We start from the raw sequence: 23,815 nt of genomic DNA, 5'->3' as shown, positions 1-23,815 counted from the left end.
AACAACCAGAGTTCCTCACAGTTATAAATGCCATTAACTGGCTCTCAAAATCCTGCTTTTTCAAGGGGAGAGATGACACTGAGCTTGCAGGGCAAGAAGAGTGAGCATTTACCAGGTGAGACAAAGAGAAAAACTTTAAATAAGACCTCTACTGAAAGCACTGACTGAGAAGTGTGCTTGGTGCATGCTGCCTTAATTTAGATGTCAATTGGATTACAGTTCCGCTCATTTATATAACTTGGGATTTTTTTCAAAAAGGGAAGTTATACCAGTTCACTATTTCTTGCACTGTTTGGTCTGGATTTAGATGGCAAGCAGATGCAGAAAAAAGAAAATTAACAAAGCTAGATCATCTACTGCCAAAATATGTCAGCGTTCCCAACGGCTGGGAAGGCTGCAAGAAGCAAGCTGGCAGGCCAAGAGACGAAAGTTTCTGCTCCTAGGACTGAGGAGAGGTGGAGCTTCCTGAGCACCCACCTTCCTGAGGGGCCAGGTTTGGCCACCAGGAACTTAGAAACTGCTGTTTGCTTCTACCATGATGATGGGAACAGCGTATGTCTGTAGGTACTCTTGGTAAAGAAACAGCGCTGCACCTCTAGGGAAGTCCATTTCTCCCCAATAGGAGCAACCCTGCAGAGCTCCAAACACAAGCACTCATCTTGCAGTACAGGGGCGAGAGTCCCTATTTTGAAAGGCAGGCTTCCACTACCTTTTACGCGTTACTGAGCTTTGCAGCAGCAACTTCCTGAGGCTAAAATCATCAAACGAACTTCCTGTTCAAGCGTTGCCATTACAGTGGTTTCACTTGGCTGTGTATCATGTGCTGCAGAGGGAGGAGGAGAGAAGTCGTGTGAGCAACTGAGGGTGCAGCCTAGCCCCACAGGGAAAGAAGGCTGGTGGCGCGGGGCCCCGGGAGACGTGGCAGTGCCTGGAGGGGGTGGGGACAAGGCGTTGGGCCCACCATTAGCACCATGCTCCTGGGGATCCTCGTGGTGCTCTGCTTCATCCCCATGGCTGATGTAACAGGTAACAAACCCACCCGCACCCCCCATTTCAATCCTTTCCACTATTTTTCCTCATTTTGATCGTCAGGAGGGAGAAGGTCTAGTATAGATTAGAATTAATTTTGCGCAAATTATTCTGTGTTTGGATGAAAGGGGAGAGGCAGAGCATGCTACTAAGACTGCACATGGATCAACTTGATATAACTAAGAGGCTGATTTTTTTCCTGCCACAAGTATCCCTCCAAGATAAGACCCAAGAACTTTCTTTTAATTTGACTACTCTTTAGATGCATTTGGAAATTGCATGCATAGATAGAGGGAGGGTTATTTCACCTTCCCCTTGGTCTTTACAAATTTTCCTCACAAGTGTCTTCTCTTGCGGGGCAGGGGAGTTGAGTGCACCTGGTGCCAGTGCTTCTCCTGGGGCAGCCTCTCCACCACTCCCAAGTCTCCTGTGCAAAGCTCCAAGTCTCACCACGGCCTGGCTTCGGTGTGGTGGGCTGCAGAGCTGAGCCCACCCACATCCTCACGGAACTAGCAAATAAAAGTACCAAAAGCAGAGTTGCTTACTGAGCTCAAAGATGGGAGGATGGGAATTGCCAAGTTTCTGATTTTTGCGTTGTTTAGTAGTTTATTGATATGTATTAGATACCTAGCTTCTTTCTGAAAAGATCTTCAACCACAAAAAATGTCTATTTGTGATTTTGAAATCCTGAGTCTTAGTGAATCTTTCTGAATCTTCAGCTGTTGTGGCGGACCGTATTTTGTCTTGTTGGAGGGTATTTTGTCTTGGTGTTGTCTTGCTGATGCAGTGTTTGTATCTTCAGAGTTGACACATCTTTCCAAGAGGCACATCAAAATGCAAAGCAAGGCAAGGGATGATGGCTTTTGCTAGGATAATCCTGAGACAGACAATTTTTCAAACCGCTGGCCTGCGAACTGCTGTTGTTGGGTCTTCTCCAAATATCAGTGTTTTGTATTTTGCAGGAAAGTTACAGATAGGAACAAAAATCTGTTTTCCAGTACAAAACTTTTCACATGTAGAACATCCTTAAAGAGTTGCTTTTTCTAATACAAGAGATACAATTGAATCTATTTTTTCCTTATTTCTGCCTTATTTTCCTATAATTCTTTTCCTCAGTGAAGGCATTGTAATTTGCATGACATCACGATCTACATTTCTTTAAGAGATCATAGGCTTTTTCTTCCTTGTTCCTTTCCCATGTTTATAACTCTGTGTTTGCAATATCATAATTATTTCCACAGTGGGCCCCTGGGTTGTCAGAGAAGACACTGATTCCAGGAGGGGATAAGTATCAGCAGTGGGTTAACAGTTTTAAAAACATTTCCATGAGGTGTGAAGCAACTCTTTTGAATTGCAACAAAATAAAATATAGTGTGTGGTTTTCAGACACAGGGGTTACACCATGACTCTATAGACATTTATACACTTGTTTTGCATGAGGAACTTCAGTTTCTCCAATAGCTTCACTGAGACTGTTCAACTGCTTAAAGAGAAGCACATGAAGTCACTTGATTCTCAGGGCTCTCATCTTTTTCCCATATCTTTTCTCCACCTCTTCTCTTCATTTTGATTGAGACAATTGATCCTCAGTACATGGAAAACAGTAAGGAAGGTCAAAACCCTGCAGGACTTCCTCAAGCCACAAAGTGTATTATAGGCCTCAGGTATTTTGTTTTGGGGAAGACAACAGAATTTGTCCCATTCTGCTGTTGTTAGAATGTACCAGTGAGTGCTGCAGGTTCAGTTTGAATCATGGAATGGGACTTAAAAGGTCGGTTTGTTAATTTCCCTTTTGCAGGAACACTAACATTTACAAAGTTTGTCCTTCCCCCCCTTTTTGTTGGCTAAATAATTACCTTGCTATGGTCTGTCAGAGAGGCTGCTAGATCAAGTTGCCTGTCCCGTGCATTTTGTGAAATAAGTAATATAAGTGGGTTCCCCCTGCAGCGTACCATGAATAACCTCATCTTTTTACTACTGACATAACCTTGTGGCTTATGGTCTCTGGGTAGTAAAATCAACCTCTAACCCACTCAGGTTACCAGAACGCAGAAGTTGTATGAGGCAAGGTTAGCCGAGATTAGGATGACATCAAAAAATTCTTGTTTTTAAAAAAAAATAATCACAAACTGACAAGAAAAACCCTTGTGCTCACACTGAGTTTGATTAAAGCAAGAGTGTCACCTGGGCTTTATGTAGTACTATGCTTCCTGTAGTACTCACACTGAAGTAGAAAAGATTAACAGAAAGCAAGCCTATAACGGCTAGAAGGCGCAGATCCCTCCAGCTGCACAATATATACACAGCTGGGTGACCAAAAACCAAAGTAAAAGAGAAAGACCCTTGTACCTGGGAAAGAAGAGTAAAGGTAATTGAACAACAAACCAGCAGCAGAAAAAAATGCAATAGCTTTGTTTATAACATAGCTGTGTGTCTTTCTGTTTGTGGACGAAATAAACTCCTTTCAGGTTTTTCCCTATACCCTCAGGGACTTAAGTGGGCCATTTCTTTACTGTGCTTATAGAAATCCCAACTTATCCCAGATTCCTTGGTCTGGCAAATAGCTCCTTGTAGTCAACTGGCATGGAAAAGAAAGACAGGAGAATACAAAATATTTTTAGCAAAATATTTTTTCCAATAGTTGATGATGATTCATGGAAAGTTCTGGGAAAAAAACCCTCAAAGTAGTTATTTTCCGTACTTTGTCATCTCTATTTCACTTTCTTGGCAAATAAGAAAGAAAGAAAAAAAACTTCAATGAAGTTTTGCTTGCTTCAGGGGTCCGTAATTAGACAGTCAGTATTTTACGGATATTATATATGGATGGCATTTTTTTTTCATGATGCAAAAAACCCCACAAGTGATTATAACAAATGTCTAGCATGACAAATAAGGTATAAAAAAGCTTAACAAACATTTAGAAATCTTATACACCATTGCATGTAAATCCTAAGATCCTGAGAAAGCTTGCAGCCTGTGCACACTGACTTAAATGATTTTATGTTTTTTAGAGTTCACAGCTTTTGAAACTGTAGACAATGATTTTTCATAACTGCCATTTTCTTGTCTGGGTAAGGCCAAGATATAGATATTTATTACTACGCAGCATGACTGAACACAGCTCTGGAAATGGCAATCGTAACCCTATTTAGGGGAAAGCATACACTAATGGAAACACATACTAAATGTTTCAGAGTTTCACCATTTTAACAAACCCAATGCAACACTTACAAGAAAAACTATCTCTGTGAAGACAAAAGCAGCCTTAGCCCATGTTTGCTTAGAATGGTCCAGATCCTACTAAGAATATGATCAAATCCTATTCAGATCACAAGTGAAGTAAGGGATGGTTGGCCTTATTTTGTTTTCCCTATGAAACTAATACACATTTTGGCATGATTGACTTTCTTCAGTTAAAAAAAAATCCAAGCCCGGAGGAGGAGGATGACAGCAGGGCCTAACAGGCCTGTGGGGTAAGCCTGCCCTGCCCCTGCTGGCATTGCAGCCCAACCAGTTCACATGGTGCTAATTAGTTCCTATAAATGAAAAACAAAATATCTCCCTCAATCAATTTAGATTTGAAGTAGTAGAGCCACTTGGTGAAAACAGGTTTGGTGCTTAGCTTAAATCATGTAAGAGCAGTCTTCGTTTAATGATCCACAAATAAACTCTTTCCCACTGCTCAGCCACCCTGCATTCCAACATCAGCAGCATGGGGCTGGGTTATCAACACGGAGCCTGCATACCAAGGCAAACAGACCTGACCATAAGTCCAAGAGGTGGAAATAAGTTGAAGGAACTTGGGTTTTTTAGGTGGGTATATCAAAAGAGACAGGATACCAATTAGCACATTATCATGGCAGGGACATAAATAGTTCAAAGTTGTAGTTAAATCGTGGAGCTCAAGGCATGAAGCTATGTACTAAACATCAGGAATGCAGATTAGCTGTGAGCAGCAAAAGGTGGGGGTAAGTCATTGGGGTCTGCAGGTGGGTCTAAATAACATTTGAAGGTGGTCCCTCAGTGATGAGATTTTCAGTGTTTTCTTTCCTCTGGCCATCGCAAAAATGCGATCGGTCTGAGCAATAAACATCCATTAATTTTCTGTAAGTACTTGCGGTGAAAAACAGGCAAGCATTTTTCTGAAGTGTGATGCTTCTGCAAGTGTCTTTTCCGGCATGCCTATTTTGACTGTAAACCCTGAGACAGAAAAGGTCTCTTCTGAAGGTGTATTCAGTCCCTGTGATAATCAGCATTGTAGTGGTGGGCGCTACTGCAGTGCAAATCAGAAGAATAACTCTGTCTGAAGTAAGATGCGTAGAATTCTGCTGTGCTGAAGGCAGAACAATTCTACTGCAGACTTGCACATTGCCACTTAGGCCAAAGACCAATTTTCCGGCCAACAAAAATATGATCAAATACCTTGTCTAGAGGGGTGGAATCCAAACCTCACCCCTTACTAGAATGCCTTATAAGCCTATGTGAGAGCTTTTGTCGGAAAATGCTGATTCGATGAAACTGAAATGTTTTGCTGAAATGTCTTCATTTCGATGAAAATTCACCACAGGCAGCACGTCAGTAGAAACCCGCCTTGTCTGTTATTAATCTGCTGCTCAGTTCCAGGATTCCAAGATCCATGTCTCTTTCTGCTGGAAAGCCTGGAAACGCTCATCCTTCATCAAAACAAAAAGTTTCACAGTGTTTGGGTTCCCTGCAAACATGGGATTTCAGCACTGTGATGAATTCTGCTCCATCCCCCATCGTAACTATGTTGAACAAAGAGACACAGGGAGGATGGACTGCAATCTTTCTTTGCTAAAGATGAGGCAGTAGAGTATTCCCTGTCTCACGTCTTACTGCTCTCAGGAGAAGAAAGTGCTGGTAAACAAGGCTTTCAGTGAGAAAATGAACAATTTCAGCAGTTTCCTGGGTTGGGCTGGTAACTGGAGAAACTGCTAGCCGTGGGTTGTTTCTACTGCCCACATCCCACCACTAGTCCTGGCCATCTCATGCAACTCTTTGTGTTTACTTTACTCCCTGGATCATGTTCATCCCAACAGCGTATCCTGCTCAACAGGTTGGGGTACTCCATCTTCTTGTGCAGGTGTGAACACACTAAATGTAGCCATTTGGTCTAAATATTGTTAAACATGGTGAAATACTTATTTTCTGGGCATTCTAGATCTGGCTTCCTTCCCACTCCATTTCCCTTACCAGCCTTTTTTAAGTCTCGTCACGTGAATTCAGTAGAAAGAATATAGGTTTTGCAGCAGATTTTGAGGACAAGAGATGCAATTGTCATTCTCACAAGCACAGCAGTTCTCAAGGATCTATAAAAGGCTGCTAAGACCTCATAAGAATTGAGCTTGCATGAAGACTTAGACAGTCATATACACCCACAAAAAGGCTGTCCTTAGTTCTGCCAAGTTCCTAGCTTAAAAGCCCAAATTCCCTTCCTCTTACTTACGGGTCATCATTTAAAAAGTAGGGCCTCATTTGTACAGGATGATTTTTCTTGGAAGAAGTTTTCTTTCTGCATAGTCCTTGTAGTGTTTCATTGTCTGGCAGATGGTAGCACAGAGGTCGACATGCCAGAAAACATTTCCTGTTTATGTGTCAGTCCAGTCAATTCAAATTGAGTTATACCTTCATGTGACATGTATTTTTGCAGGCCATTCAAGTGCTAAGTGCTAATGCAGTGTCAGATTAGTCAGCTCCTGAGTCCTCTGAGAGATTAGGAATCTACTACAGCTGCTAGCTAGATAAATGACTTATTTTACATTAAAATGATAGCAGTTCATGCTTTTAGTGCTCATTGTGCAAGGTCCAAACCCTTGAAATGGTTCAGCAAATTCCATCTGCAAACTCTTCAAGTCTGTCCTTGGATTAAAAAGCAAATATATAAATAATATTATCTTATCTGACTGCTAAACTAAGCATTTAATTCACAGTATTTTCACTCCATAATGTCCCCTGGGAAACCGCTTGCTAAGGTAAGGATAGACTAAGGTGGCCTTGTATATATACACAGGCAAACACACACAGAGTAGCATTCTGAGCCCTGATGTTAAATCTTAATCACATGGGCCAATTTCTGTACCAGTGTTCTGACTCTGAAGAAAAACACTCTGGACTTCACAGTCTCCCCTAGTGACTAAGTAATTATTTATATAGATGGGGACTGCTGCAACAAGAGCTCCTGCAAGAAACTGCTTCTGCAGCTCAGTGGTTACATACTCCCTAGTAGGTAGGGAGTGTCAGCAGGGGAGGAGAAATGGAGAAGAGTTGCACAGAAGGATGTGTGGTTCTGAAGTTTCATAATGTATTTTATAAACAAGTGTTTTTCTCACTTTCTCCCCTCCCCTCTCTTCCAGAAAACAAGATTTTAGTGGCTCAGCGTCCTTTGCTCATTGTAGCTAACAAAACTGCAACTCTAGTCTGTAACTACACATACAATGGAACAGGGAAGGAATTTCGAGCTTCACTGCACAAAGGAACAGACAGTGCGGTTGAAGTTTGCTTTATTTCGTGGAATACGACCAAAATTAGCAGTAATTCAAATAAAGAATTCAATTGCCAGGGGATTCATGATAAAGACAAAGTCATCTTCAATCTTTGGAATATGAGTGCCAGCCAAACTGACATCTACTTCTGCAAAATTGAGGCCATGTATCCACCCCCGTATGTCTACAATGAGAAGAGCAACGGGACTGTCATTCACGTGAAAGGTAAGCTGGGAAATCACTGTAGGCCAGTATCCTCCCTACACACACTCCCTACGTGATGGCTTGAGGCAGTTTGTTTCATAAAAAAAAAAAAAAAAAGTTGGGTTGCTTGGTAAAACTACATTCCTGCTCCTGATGTCCTGAAGAAGACGTCTTAAAACGATGATGAATACAAATGGTGCATTGGGGCAAGGAGTAAACAAGCAGAGATTGAGGTTTTTGCTTTCATGTACTTAAAGTTTTCTTTGTTCTTTTCCTTAAAGAGACACCCATCCAAACACAAGAGCCTCAGTCTGCAATTCCTTTGTGGATTATGGTAGCAGTGACTGGAGTTCTTGCTTTCTACAGTATGCTAATAACCGCAGTTTTTATTAACTACTGGGTAAGAAACGACTATTTTCCTTTGCTCTATATGCTTTTTGTCCCTAGTTCATTTCTCAGGCTATACTTGCCATGTTTATCACAAACTCACTGATACCCCTCACTTCAGGATCACAGTCCTTCTTCACCCCATGTATATATGCACACCCATGCTATGCCCCGTAAGAGGTGAAACACCAGATACTCCCCAGGCGGGCAGTCAGGCCTCTGCAGAAGAGCCCTAAAGCAAATAGTAATGCCATAGTCTTGGCAGTGCCCTGCACACCAGCAATACTGGGACTCTGTCTCTACCTCCATCAATTATCCCTGTCAGGGAAATCCAGCACTACAATCATTCCTGGCAAAACCCTTTGAGGCTATACTGACAGAAGGAGCTCACCTACAGTAAAACAATCTTTAGGGAACCCTCAGTTGGCCCAAGACCATTTGCACTGATGTCTTGCACCTATCCAGCAATTCCCTTGAGTACCCAGTATTTCTGGCAGCTTGACTGCAAGCGAATAGGAGCACCGGGATCTCAGCAGTCCCTCATCTGCCTCTGTACCTTAACCCTAAGAAAGCTAAGACAGTCTTATGGGTCATTATTTTTGCTTTCTAATCTCTCTGGAGAGTTGTCTGGCCCAGGTCACATCCAGTTCTCCCTGTTGGAGCAAAGAGAGAGTGAGGCATGATACAGAGGCAGCAGAAGGACATCTTCCTAGAAAATTCTCAGAACTGTGATCTTCCAGAGCTGATTTAAATGACTTACTCTGCGTGGGAAAGACTTGAACAATGACCGTAGAGAGCTCTCTTCCTTGCATTCTGTTGTTCCTCTGTATCTCTGTCGTTAAATAATGATTTTCAACACCTTATGAGGTAGCCTGTATAAAGGGCTCAGAGTCCCTGACAGATTAAAGGTTGCATGTATACAGAAAGGCACTCTCACTGCTAGCTGAAGCTTGAGATCTGTTAAGTGTTTCACAAAAATACACTTGCTCAATATATGGCTATTTCTAATGGAAAACAATCAAATGGGGAATTGCCATAGGAAAATGCAAAGGCAGGTTAAGTGGTCCTTCTCTGTGCCTTGTTGTAGGGGCTGACTCCTAGGAGGGCTGAAGGGATTACAGCAAACAGCTGCTGGTGTTACAGTGCTGTGCGAGAGTGACTGTGCCCTGATGAGATACTGTAGCTTCAAATCCATCATTTACAATTGGAACCATTTTCTCCCTGCTATATTCATTTCGTACCTAATGGCTACACACTTTGCTACTAACATGTCTGCCCCCAGCAAGAGTGACAAGGCTGCATTGCGACGTGTGCTGTTTGCTGCATCAGGTTTTACCTGCTGTTATCGCTGCTGGTGGTATTCTCTTGATAATATATACTCTGAGTGTGAATGTATTTAGAGTGTTGCTGAAGGTAAATACAGCAGCCTAGATGACATTATGAATTATAAAAAAAGGTCCTAAAATATGATACTTCACAGCCATGGCAAGCCTGTTTCACTTGAGTTCCTGAAAGCAGCTAAAGATTTGTCTATTTTCATACAGTTCTGCCTTCCCTGGAGAAAAACTGCTTTCCTCTCCAAAAGTAGCAGTCTTTGATCCTGTAACAGTCCAGCAACCACTCATGCTAGCAAAATGTCTTTCTCCCATGCAAAATTACCTCTCAGGTGAATTAAAAATCCTATATTATGGAGATGAACACATATATGTAAAGCTTTTGTATCAAATGATTTACATGCATCAACTGCATTGCATGGCTTAAGCAGCATGTAACTTATGTTCCACACCTTGCATATATATAACATTAATATAAGAAAGCTGAAAATGTTTCACAGTAACTACCCCACTCTGCATGTACAGCGTAATTTAGCCATCAGATTTTCTAATGCAAACCTCCTCCAATTCCAGAGCATCACAAGTATATTGCAGCATACGCAAATATTTATGTACATAGGAAGGAAAATTCAGTAAAAAGAAGATGGCAAAAGAAGGTATGATCAGTATTAAGGAAAAAAGCATGGAAGCACTTTACCTAGCCCCTGATCAATAAATCCTTAACCTATGCAAAACCACCAATCTTGTGCACAGCCTGCAGCAGCCGGAGGTTCAAATGCTGCTATAGCCACAAACTTTCTCTGTGATCATAGTAAAATTATTTCACCTGTCTTCTGCTACTCTTATTTCTGAAAGAGATGATGCCTACCTTGTCTCACAGGGACATTATAAGGCAGGAATTCAAGTGGAAATGAAATTTTTGAGGCCTAGATAGTGAGACAGATAAAAGACTAACATCAGCTCTAATTCTTTTGCCCCTTGAAGGTAAGGTCAGAACAACATATACATTGTGTGTTACTGCTGTAAATGGTAGGCAAACTATGATACACATAGCCTGGGCTGATTTTTCCTGCTCTTATTTTGTTTGAGTTAAGCTAATTTCTTTTTTCCTCCTAATAAATGAGGACAGCCTTGACTGCTCAGACTGCATTGCTTCTGCTGAGTCATTCCACAGCCGAGAATTGATGGTGAGAGGCACCAGTTTGTATCCTTGGTTTGCAGCATTCCTTTACCTGAAGAACTAACACTATAAATCTCTCAGCAGATAAGCTGGAGACTTAAGTTCAGGTTGGGCAAATTCCATAGTTTATTTTATGAGAACATGTGTTCTAATTCTTCTGTAAATGTATTTAATCCTGAGGCTGCCTTATAAATATGCCTGCTTCTCTGAACCAGGACCTAGGGCCAGAACTGTCAGCAGTTCATATGAATGTTGGGTGAGACAATTTGTTAATTCAAAGAAGGAAAAATTAATAAAATCCATTATTAACTTGTCTCAGGTCTTATTAACAATCAAAACCCCTCTGCTCAAAGGATCCTGTTCCCTTTCTTCTCCCCTTTTGAATGTTCATGCTGGGCGAGACAGACTAATTGCAGAAATGTTTTCACAGTTCTCTTCACCCTTCTCCCACAGCAAAAATCCAAGAAGAATATGTACCATCAGAGTGACTACATGAACATGACTCCCCGGCATCCACCATACCAGAAGAACAAGGGTTACCCATCCTATGCACCAACACGAGACTACACTGCATATCGGTCCTGGCAGCCATGATACCCACCAGCTGACCCACCAGTAGCCTCGTGTGCTTCTAGGCAGTTACTTGCTCTTGGATATGGAAGGACAGCCTCTCATTTTCTCATCATCATGTTTGTCGTTATTGATCGTGGATACCTACACCATAGCAAGTATTGGCTAAACTTTGATATCATATACTAAAAGAAAAAACAAACAAACATAAAAGGGGGGGGGGAGGGAGTGAAAAAGGATTGCTCTCCATGATGGCTGAAAATATGATACAACTTGTGTTGAGGGTTGTCAGTGGGTAAGACAGAAAGACGGCATCAGACCTCAGAGCTGGTCTCCTCCTAACACTTGTGGTTTTGCTCAGCTGTTGGGAGAACCAGAACTTCTGACCTTTCCTAATAACTACTGCCTTAGATTTAACCCTTAATTTCCTTTCCTGTATGTCTAATCCTCAGAAACCCTTGTTGCTGTTAAATATGGCAAAATATAAAAAAAAAATCTTTTCTTCCCTACAAGACCAGGACACAGTTTGAAGTTCAAAACACATGCTTGAAAGAAAGAGAGAAAAGTCAGCCAGAAGGCATCCAAGCTATTAAGCTATGGCACAAATGGGCTGCCAGGACAAAACAAGCTGATAGAAAGCTACTAAACCTTCAACATGTGAGTCCTTAGGTTGGACACTTTGTAAATGTTCATAAGGCCACTTGAAGTCATGACCAAGCAACTCCACAGAGTGAGAAAGTAATCAACCTGAAGACAGTCAAGACAAGCAGGAGAAGAAGAAAGATCTGTTGTCGTCATGAAGAACCCCATTTCTGTTTTGTTTGCCTCCTCCAGTGAGGGAACACAGAGTCATATGGGAAGCATTAGAAGACAGAGAGGTCAGATTTTGAAGAGAGCTTTACTTCCATTTTTGAATTTTTGTTTCTATCCAAAAGGCATTCTGCTGAGTCCTCCTGAAAATTCATGCACATCTTCTGGCACCTAGGTAGTACCAGAGCTCTTTTGAAAATCTGGGTCCAGTTTCAAACAACTAGAGATCACTTGAATTTTTTTTCACAAGCACCCAATTTCTGGGGTGTGAGAGGGTCCTTCATTCCCATCCTTGTGAACTGGACCTGCAAGTGGTCAGCCACCTGCAGGGACTGCGCTGGGCACTTCGAGGAACTTTGTGTTGACTGGAGGTTACCTTTCTATCTAAAGATGTTCTTCAGGAATGCTCCATGCTGGAGTAGGACAAAGTCTTCAGCAAAACCTGCTTCATTCTTTTAATTAAGCATGTTTACATTAACAAGACATCCTAAATTGTAATTGGGGTTGTCTTGGCATAAAATCCCTTTTCATACTGCGGAGATGAGGTTTATTTTATAGGGACTACTGAATAAACAATTAAATGAAAAATAAATCCATATTCCTACCCTGAAATAAAACTAGGATTGTATAACATTTACTTTCCTCCAAACTGAGATAAGAAGATTCTTTCTCTCTTTGAGGGGACATGAAAAAGTAGAGATGTGGAAGTGTGGCAACAATCTGCTTTGACATCTTAACCCAAGAAAAAAACTTTGGCAGTTCCAAATTTGAAGTTTTATTTGAGTTTGCTAACGGGGCCCCAAGCCATTCATTCTGAGTCATACCACCACAAACCATATTCCTGGAGGGTGCTGTGCCATCTCTGAGCAGCAGTGAGGTGCCTGCTGTCCCCCCAGCCAGGCACAGCTCTGCCAGAGCAGGGCACAGAGCCCGCAACGGCAATGGCAAGTGAGGCCCAAGCGCTCACTGCCACGAAGCAGTGCTGTGCATTTGGTACAGTACCACGGTCTTGGACCCAGCAGGCCCTGAGGGATTTGCTCTGGGTCAGTTCAGCAAACCCAAAAGCTTAGATTGGGTTGAAAAACTTCAAAACATAGTCTTTTCATTTATTTCTTCTCCTTTCCCCTCATCACATGCACAACCCCGCCACAGCTGGTATTTTTCCACATAAATTTTTTAATCTCTTTTCCTGAAAAGCCCCTTACTGTGCCTTTGTACTACAGCCGAGGCAGCAAAGAGCATGGGCAGGGGGCAGAGGGGAGGGAGCCAGGCAGGACCTATGGCAGTCCCTGCATGGTCCCAGCTTGGCCCTCCTTGCTGGCACTGACTGGAGGGATGCTAACACCTTGCCACCTCTCTCCTCACTTGGAAGGGAGAAGTGGATGATCCTGTCCCAGGGGCATCCAGCCACTCCTGGTAGAGAGCAGCAGGCTGGGCACAGTCCTCAGTCAGGGGACAGCACTGTCTCGCCAGGCTCCATGCCATCTACCAGTGTTGTCATTCTATAACACAACATTAACAAGTGCTCTGACTACAATGTGCTGTGAAAAATCACATCTTCTAGTGCAAATGTAAGGCGAGATGGCAAATGTGTATCAAAAGCACAAAACAGGGTAAACATTCTTTGTTTAAACTGCACATCTATATTTTTAGATATAGATGTATCTATTTCATTATATCTATATTCCTTAGAGTTTTATTATACTTTTTGCAATCTCCTTTTAAAATTATTAAATAGATACAGTAAATTAAATCCTGAATAAATGCATTGGGCCTGAGGCTAGTCAGAGGGAAGTATTACTTTCTAAAGCAAATGTTGGTATAATTTGCTTTCCTTCCCCTAACGCTTTTGTAATTTCCATATTTAAAACGTATTGATAGCTCCCAGGACATGATACTGGAAAGTAAGTCCTGGAACATCTGGAACAAATATTAATTCATTTGATTGACCAAAAAGAAAGGGAGATGCAGGGAAACATCCTAAACATATGATGAAAAAAATGAGGAGAACCACGACAGGAGAGGCCCCAGCACTGTGTTAAAATAGACATCACTGTTACATTAAAGCACTGTAGAGACACGAATTACAGACTGTTGGACATGAGATACCAGTAAATACCTTTTATCCACCACTGTAAGGAACTAAAAGAAGGTGTTTGCAGAGAAGCAAGCCAGTTAAGCCTGGAGTCTGGCTCTGCATATGTGGATTAGCGTATATGACAAACAGAGCAATCCTAATTTATTCCATCTGGTCTTAGGCAATGCATAACATGCCAGGACAGCGCTGGCCCTCCCTGGCCCTGCTTTTGGGGTCTACACGCTGTTTACAGGAAGATGTAAAGAGAAACCTCCCTGTATTGCTGCTCCAAACTTGGAAACTGGCCCTCATGGAGGGCAGCGAGAGATGAATAGGGTTTTCTGCCTTGCACACAGGTCTTAATTCAAATGCAAATATAATTCTGCCAAACAGTGATTTAATTTTTCATCCTCCTTTCCCCCACTTTTGGAACTCAGTGTCAAACGAACATCTGATCTGCAGTCATCATATCTGAACGGCAATCAACATGTGTTGCAAGGGGTCAGTCAAGGGTTGTGCAGCTCCAGCCCCCTGTGTGCTGATTCCTGTTCTGCACGTCTCCAGCACAGCACAGCAACAACCGGGCTCTTCTATGCTTCCAGGAACCAAGCCCCTAGGATACGAATGCCGAGGAGGTAGCCTATGTTGTCTTTGCAGTATCTTGAACCGTCACCATTGGGGTTGTCAGGTTTACTAAAGCCAAAAGTCTCCGATGTTCATTCTAGTTTGAATCTCCCAAATTCCAATATCCTCCTCCTGTACCAGATTTTCTCAAAATGTCTCTTCTTTTTTCTGCAGCTACAAACATGAACCCTGCATGTTTGTCAAACAATATCACATCTTCCTTCTTTGCATATCATATCTTTTACTTCCATTTCTATGCCAGACTCAGCAGTTCAGAAACTCATCCAATTTGTTAATCTCTAACACCACTGGCCTTCCACAGGTACCCCTGACTAGTTATTTGCTTCACAAAGCCTGTCTTGTATGCCACGTTCCTCTTCATTTTGGGGTAAGGAGTTGCCATATGAGATTGGAGCCCTGTGGTGATTGGATAGGTACTTGTGTTCTGTTTGAAGGATTTGGGGTCTTTAATCCCTTTGATTTTCCCCATCATCTTCAGATTTTCAGTTGTGCCAAAAAACCACGTGGGAATCCCACACACCACGTGCTTCCCACAGTGTGTTTAATTTCTGTATGTTTAATTTCCTGTGCATAGCAGGCTTTCGGTTATTGGCAAGTTCATTATGCCTGTAGACATGCCCTGACAGCAGAAGCAACTTTGGCCACTGATGGTATGTTTGATACTAACAAATAACATGGTACAAAAAGCTTGAGTTTTAGGAGCACACAAGCAAAGGCTTCAGTGCTAAAGATCAAATCTTTCCACTTTCAGCAAGGCTTTTGCTGTGTGACTGGAAAATACTTTATTCAAGATGAATCACAGACCAAGACATAATTTTGTTAGTCACTCACGCTAACCAGAAAACAGGTTAGAGTAATGAGTACAACATTAGCTTTGTTAAGGTCCAATAAAGAGTGGGAAAGGCTGAAAACAGCACTAGGCAGTAATCTGTAGCCAAAGTCAGTGTCTGTAAGTGGCTGTGAGAGGGAAACATTACTAGCTGCTTATCTTGATGCAAATGGATTGTTCTTCACAATTAGGTGCTTTTGTTAGAGCATCACATTACAGTACGGTACTATTCCAGCCTCAAGGGCATGCAGATAGTCTGATGTTGCCAATCTGGCTGACAAAGTATTAGGAGGCTGCCAATTTCATACAAACCCATTTGCTAAGAGACAAAAGAGGTCTCAAATTCATGGGGGGTTTTTGGGGGTGTGTGTATGTTGTTTTGGGTTTTCTTTTTACTGGATCTCCAGGATCAAGGCACTGGTTCTTACTTTTTCTCCTTTTTTGTTAATAAAAAGGAAATGTAACTTTATTTTCAGGACCCATAAACTTACCAGGAGGACTTCAGTTTTGGGGAGCTGGCTCCGTCTCATTCATCTGACCATTGAAATGACCAGGAATTTTCAAATGCCACAGTTTTCCTAGCCATTATATCATTATGTGGCCACATCATACCTTTTCCTCACTGGCTTTTTATTCCTTCAAGGCAACTATCCTGGATCAGGTTGAAATGTTCTCATGGGCTGGAACAACGCTAGTTTTTCAGTCAGGAAAGATTACTCCCTAACCAGCAAAAACAAAGACGCAAACAAGCAATTTGTAACAGTACAGTTCTGTGGAAATTAACACAGTGGTTTCAATCTGGTAGGAGGATCAAATGGCCTTTTTACAAAAACCTTCTGCTCTAAAATAAAGAAGCTTAAGAAATTACATACTAGAGTACCTTAAAAGAAAAGAGATCAGGTTGCAAAATTCAGAAATCAAAGGCAGGAAATGCCAGAAGGAAGCTTTCCTATCCAGCCTCTCTTCTGCCCCCTTGTGTGACCGGAGTGGCTCTTTAATTACAATTGCACTTCTTTCCCTGCCTACAGGGACTTTGCCTTCTAATCTGAGCATGCACCGCTAAGAGATGCTGGTCCGCTCCCTTGCAGCAAGAGCAGGGCTGCAGTAAGAAGCTCCAGGTATTGTCAGAGTAGGCGGTCAGTTGGCGACACTGAAGGTACAGAGTCCAAGTGACCTCTCAAGCCACTCATATGGAGGGCTGTAGCAGGACACAACCAACAATCAGGCTAACTTAGATAATAGCTAAATTAATGCCCAACAGCCTTGTCAGTGCCCCATTAAATTACATCACTCTGTTGTGAGTCAGAGTGAACTAATTTTCCTGCTACGCTTGCTGCCTGTGACAGCCCTTGGGCTACTTTAATCTTCAAACACCAGTGGTCAAGATGGGAGGTGATTTTTTTTTTTTTTTTCCCTCATGAAAATGATGAAGTAGGCTGCTTGCATTTCTTCCTGGGCTTCTCAGCCTTCCCCGGCCAAATCAAAACTGGCTGGAGAAAGGAAACTGTTTCTCTGTTTGCATAGCTCATCAGCTCCTGATGCACAGAGGCTGAGGTCCAGGGCAGAATGTCGCCTATGGGAGCATTATCCCATGTAGCTCTTTCTCTCATTAGCAGAATGCTGAAGTAATGCCAATGTTTTATCTTAACAACAACAAAAAAGTATGAGACTGTGAAGATACAGAATTGGACAGCAAGGGAATAACCTCTTTCCCTGCTGCAGACACACAAAGTTGACACTACTTTCAAGTCCAGCCCTGTGATGGAGCAATACACCACTAAGGATGGGAGAAGCAAAAGGGGTTAAAGGAGAAACCACTTCAGTGAAACTCTGGAACAGTCCCTCAGGGAATGGAAATGAACAAACCAGCTGCAGGATGCATTACACAAAGCAGACTTCTGCCTCTCCCTGGCCAGATACTAGAAATAACAGTATTAAAACCATCCTAGTCCTTCTTGCCTCAAGAAGTACTTTTTTACTGCATTGGCTGCTATGCATCAATGAGAAACTGGTTGCATTGATGGTGAAAGCTAGATTAGGTCCTGTGTGTGGACTTGGGCGCACTGTTGAGTCCCAGGAAACTCTTGAGATGAAAGTAGCAAATTATATTCAAAGGTCAATGGCCAAGAAAACCACAGTAGGCTGGGAAGGCAAGACGGATGAATGGCTGACTGCAGGAAAAGTGGAGTTAAGTGACTCCAGGGCTTGTCTTCAGCAGCTAGAGAAATGCATTAGTCTGGACTGCAGCTCCAGTGAATTTCCTCCAATAAATGCAGCCCTTGGAAGGATGAAGGTCCTGTGGTTATTTTCTAAAATTTAAGTCAAAATAACCATGCATATACACTTAACCAAAAAAGATTTTTAAAATACCCTTATTTCTGCCTTTTCTCCTTTCAGAACTAGAGGTTTACTTACTTACAAATCCTACATTTAACTTGCAGTATAACATTTTAAAATCAGAGTATTCCTTTCTTGTTACTCTTTTTAAAATTTTTATTAAGGAGTTTCTGTTGTAATTCTGCAATCTGATTTCAAACCACTGAGGCAGAGAGGCAAAATAAGGACCGGTGTATAGGCAGAGGATATATGTACTGCAGCTCAGCACTGCATGGCAGTACCCACACAGTGTGAAAGACAGCAGGCACAAAATGAAGTTCAAAGAGTCCATAGGTTACATGAGCAACTTGGTGAAGAAATGTCAGTTCAAAATGAGCAGCAGCAAACAGCTCTGTTTTCCTATTGCTGTGGCTTTGCTTGGTGATGATGACATACAAAGATTAAGTCTAACTGCATGAGCTCCAGTTGTTTATCTCCTTCATTATCATCGCCAGTAAGTAAAGGAGATGTGTGGGTGTCACCTGCAAAAAAAGAAGTTGCATTTCTGAGAGAAAAACATCTGCACATCAGAGAAGGCAAATGGTCTTGTTTAATTCATGCATATCCAGTTTCCTTCCCATCCCTAATCTGCAGCACTGAATTTAGTCTCCTGGATTTCCTTAGCTTTACTGTGCTGAGAGCAAGAGGGAGACAGAGGGACTTGAGCAATACCAAGTGCCCAGAATGACTGCAGATCACTGAGGTCATTTCTAAATCACTGAAACAGCCTGGGTCCCCGGGCATGGAGTTTGATTTTCCCTCCCTTCTCCTCCCATCTGCTGAACTATGGGGACTCGCCACAAGAAAAGTTATCTGCTGTGCAATCAATTTACAGAAGAACATTTTGTTTGGGCTGGTATTGAGGGATGCTAGCAGAAACTGGAAGCCCTGGGTCACTAGCCATGACATGACTGTTAGCGTCTGTCTAGAAGATGTGGTTCTTCTGTGCTTGCACGTTTGTGTCTGTTACAGAGTGAATCTCTGCACACAAGTTAAACACTGCTTGCTGCATACATTGCATAGAAATCACTATTTTAAGAAAGATTTAAAGCAAAGGCATCTCCTACGTTGGAACTACTGAGGGATACTTTACGTACAGATATGCAAACAACTGTAGGAACACAGATGCAAGATTTGTCTTTTATCCCCATCATTATGTATATATGTAAAAATAAAATTAAAAAACAGTGAGCATATGTCTTGGATTGCACTTCAAGCACAGTATGCTCATTGGGTCTAAGATATCTTTAGATTAATGATGTTTGACTTGGCTGTGTGCTGACATCCTTGGGTCAACTCACCAGCCTCTGAGATACAAGCAGTATCAGAAAAATGAAAAATTATAAATTCAGAGTATCTGTATTTAAAAATAAGACTTTCCTCCACCTCCAAATTGGCTGTAATTTGTTCTAGCCCTGGATTTGAGATATATTCACAAGACTCTCCCTTTTAGCACTAAGCCCAATGAGAACACTGATGATCATGCCTTTTTGACTGCAGATCACACAGTAGATTCCCTATGGCTCTGCTACAGCTGTTCTAATCATCAAGCAAGATGTTGCACTCTTCTTGTGCCCCAGCTACAGCCCGAGCAAACCAAGGACCTGACTAATCCTTCTCACCCAAGTGCAAAATATGACATTCACTTTCCCCACTAAACAGACCTCTACAAAAATTAAACTCACTTGTTTTCGATAGCTGCCATAATGAATGCTTGGTCAATATGATTAATTCCTTGTTCTTGCAAACAACAAGTTCTTGTGTCCGTCTACTGAGGGGAGGAATCCAGTTGATGTTAGTATCATTAGTTGTGTGAGGAAGTACATCTGTGCAACTTGCTGTGGGAGTGTCTTCTTCCCTCATGTAAATGCTGGGTTACAATCTGGGTCAACAAACTAATGTTTAGCACTTTTGACTAGACAACAGCACAAGAAAAATATCAAAACCAAAGATGTGTGAAGTTTGAGGCACTGATCAATCCAGTGCTGCCTCTTGTTGAATGGTATGAGCACTAGCAGCTGAGTATCAGTCTCAGATCAGTTAGAAGTGAGTTCACGCTGTAATCTCTCCAAGTTTAGGATCTCAGATGCATATAGATTGCAAAGGCACAGCAAAATACTAGAGGAGCCAAGGAAGGGGGAAAATGCAAGGAAGCAACAGGTTTAACTTGCTAAAGGCAAACAGTTTTTGTGCTGGGAACAGGAAACCAAGAGAGAGTGCAAAGGATGTTGCGGGTGTTGGAAGGGCCACCACTGTAGTTACTGTGCATACCTGGGTGACTCATCATCACTGTGAATGCTGGCTTGCACTCAAATGTCCCTCCTCCCCCAGCTGGAGCCAGTGGGCTCATCTTGCCTGGCCTCTCCATGCTTCATCTCTGCTAGGGTATCATCTGGAAAGCACTTGGGTTGGCACTGTTCTGGGCTAGAAGTTGTACTTGTGAAATATACAGACTGTACATGTGACACACACAGGAGTGATGTGCTGGTCCCTGCTTGAGGAGATTAAAAATGAAAAAAAGAAACAAAGGGGGAAGCAGAGGCATGGTGCTCATGCACACATATGAAGCTCAGCAGTTGTGAGGGCAGAAAGCACAACTGCGCCATTCTTCTCACCGCTTGTAAACTCTACCCACTGTACCACACCACATGTGCATGTGCATCTTGTGGGGAACCCTCTGCTCCACAGGAACAAGAACTAGTGGCTTGAGCCAGGAAATGTCCAATCTGGTCACAGCTGCAGTTTCACTTCTGCCCTTCTGCCACAGCTCACACCTTCCAGCTGGGTTTCCCAGACACAAGCTGCAGAGCACAATGGCTGCTTTTATGGTCCATGCATTTCTCCCATTCTCCCTCACCTTGCACCACAGTAAACTGCCAGCATATGTGTCTGTGTGTCCTGTGTGGACCTGCCTGCTTCTCAGGAACAAAAGGACCTAATCTCTGTCTGATCACTCGTAGGCTTTGTGGGGTTTTTGTAATGAGATTTCCTGTGGTCATAGAGTTGCCCATCTCTCAACAGACTTTCCATAACCCAAGATGTCCCCTAGCACTTATGGATGGAGGATGACAACCTTTGGTTACCAGAAGACAGGGTTGGGAAGCACATGTCCATTTAGAAAGGAGACGGCATATCTGCTGCTGTGGGAGTGAAGGAGTAAAGGGGCATGGCAGTACACTGTGGTAAGGGAGTACGGCAAACTGAAGGCAGCAGAAAGTCAAAGATCTGTGTCAGAGTTTGCCTGTGCCACCAGGCTGGAGCCTTGTGAAGATCATCTGTCCCATTGCTCTTCAGGAAAGATCAGGAATATACGTCATTACACAGCAAGGAGGCAAGTGAAGGTGATGTGTCTGGCTTGGGAGCAGGAGGTTCAGACTGACTCACATTTTTTATTCCTCATGAAGGTTGCCAGGGTATTGACAGGGCGTCCTCGGCATACGTTCCCTTTGCAAACTGTGGAACTTGCTTGGCATACCAAAAATAAATTAGTCTGCAATTTATTCTTGCACAGATTGCAAGCATATTCAGCAAGAATAAAGATATACCTGACCAAAACATTAAATAATATATACTACCATGTGTATTTGATAGCATATGTCCATACATTCTGCATGGTATGTCTAAATATTTTGATGGTTTTAATATTTTGTACCAGCCGTGGAAACTGATTTGCTGCTAGGTGATTGTAAAAGTGAGATTTGGTAAATAATTATCAGAAATCTTATACTAACACTATAATTGAAACAATAGACAAAAGTACAGCCAAACAATTATCTAGTAGAGGTAGTTACTCATAAGTTTTGCAGTTCTTTGCTCTTATGACTAGACATTCCTGTACGCTAGATGAGAACAATGTTGAAACTGACCACATCTGACTGAAACTGCGTAAAGCTTCAAGACCAAAGAACAAAGACAAGAACAAAGACTTCAAGGTCAGCCTACAGAATCTCAAATGGGTTGGTGGTCGTAAAAGCAGCCCTTTGACTCAAATGAATTCTTCATTGCACATGACTGGATGTAGGCAGTACTATGATAATCAGTCACAATAATTTTTACGTATATGTATACTAATCTGATTAATATGTAATTGTTACTCCATATAACCTGTTTGTGCTGAAGCTGTGGCACGCACACTAGGTGGAATTATCCCCCATGCATCCAGTGCTGCAATAAAGATTGCCTGCTTTCTAAAACTCCAAAATGAGTCTTAAAGAGTTTCTTCTACTGGCTTTTCGGGATCACATTAACCTGCAACATACCTGCCACTCTCTAGAATAGACTGAAGTCTATTCCTTCACCTATTCCTGCAGATGCCCTGAAGCTCTTTGAATCTCTGGGTAGCTAAGAAGCTGGTCAAAGACATCTTCTGTCCCTACAACTCAACAATTTGGTGGCCATGATCAACTGGGCTGAGGGGTCATCAGAAAAACTTGGCAGAAGCAGTGTAACGTAGAGATGACACAGAGAAGCAGAGATAGATACGCTTTATCCTCAGTACTTCCTCTGAGTTTTCGTTGGCACTTCCTATGTATCTTCCTTATTGAGACTGCAAGCTTTTTGGGCTATGTATTACTAGTCACTACATTTTTGTACAGTACCTGGAACCCCAAGTCTTAGTCAAGCTCCTCATATTGTAGTACAAATGCCAGTAATAACTTTGGAAGGTATTGTAACAGATCCTTGTCCCTTCCTCAGCAAATGTCAGCACTAAAAGCCATGGAGGGGAAAGTATCACAAAAAATAAACCTGCAAAGTTGCAGGGGCTGGGACAGAAACACATAAACTTTCTTGTTTTTCTCCTTTCACACATTCCACTTCCATTCTGATGGGCCTCTTATCTACCACTTGAAACACACCTGGCCATAAGAGCTGTCGTCTTACTAGAGCTTATTTTTCACTTTATCACTTATTTATATGGCTACACGAGTCATTATCAAAGGGAAGCCAAGAAAGCAGTATCAACAGAGAGCTCTGTAAGTGATATCTCATTTCACAACCCAGAAACCACAGGTAATCCTCTCACACTGTATTCAAGCACAGCACTGCTCTGAAGCAGTTCCACCTAGGGTGAGAATTACTGATGCTTGACTTGCAACAAATTTGCAACATCACAGTACTGGGCGTGATAGAAGGAGGAGGGACAGAGTGCATTTCAAGCACACATACCCAAGCCAGCAGACAAATGAGTGTTTCTCAAAGGGCAGAAGGAAGCTCTTTTATGGTTCTCTAGCCTCATCTCACCCCCTCAAATTAGAATGTACTGAAAATGCTTTTCTCCACGGGGGACGTGTATATGGTTGGGAGCGGGTAAACACATCCACTTATAGACAGGTTTGTGAGTATATAATTAATGTTTCTTTTACAGTTATGCCAGCATGCTTTTCTATTTCCCCAGCTTTGCTCAGTGTAAGGTCTCCTTGCACAAATAGTCCATGCTGCTCAGTGACTGCTGATTGCCTTGTTCTCTAGTTGGCAAGATGTGGCCCTTTCTAATGGAAAAAAACATGCCCGAAGGAACTTGCTATTTGAATGCATCAGTCCGCCCTCTTGCAATGTAGATCTTACTAACTCCCTTGCCTCATCCTGGGGGACCCAGAACTCTTGAGGCTTTTCACATGCATTTTACATCAGAACATAAACACACAGACCTATGCTCCATCTGGAAATGGTGTCTTGTTTCCAACAAACCTAGCTGCTCCAGTGGAAGATATTAAGCCTTCATAATGGACTAGCTTGTCCTGAAAGAAATATGTTTTCTATCATTAGCTAGCAATCATTTCATGGCTTTTAACAGGAGCTTTGAGAAATAATTTTAATGATTTCCATTTTCTGCAATTGCAATCATTGTGATCACAAATATGCATTTATATT

General features: G+C 42.2%; 1 protein-coding gene across 1 annotated transcript; it reads left to right on the top strand.

Annotated features, from left to right (window-relative positions):
- The first annotated feature begins 912 nt into the window (after positions 1 to 912).
- CD28 (CD28 molecule) lies at positions 913 to 11,349 on the top strand. Its single transcript, XM_010565384.1, has 4 exons — positions 913 to 1,026; positions 7,404 to 7,757; positions 8,018 to 8,136; positions 11,091 to 11,349. The coding sequence occupies exons 1-4, from the start codon at positions 972 to 974 to the stop codon at positions 11,229 to 11,231; spliced, it is 669 nt and encodes a 222-aa protein (XP_010563686.1). The 5' UTR covers positions 913 to 971; the 3' UTR covers positions 11,232 to 11,349.
- The last annotated feature ends 12,466 nt before the right edge of the window (positions 11,350 to 23,815 follow it).

Source organism: Haliaeetus leucocephalus, unplaced genomic scaffold (assembly GCF_000737465.1).
Source record: "Haliaeetus leucocephalus isolate CR32 unplaced genomic scaffold, Haliaeetus_leucocephalus-4.0 Scaffold1, whole genome shotgun sequence".
NCBI lineage: Eukaryota > Metazoa > Chordata > Aves > Accipitriformes > Accipitridae > Haliaeetus > Haliaeetus leucocephalus.
This window is presented reverse-complemented; position numbering and strand designations above follow the sequence as displayed.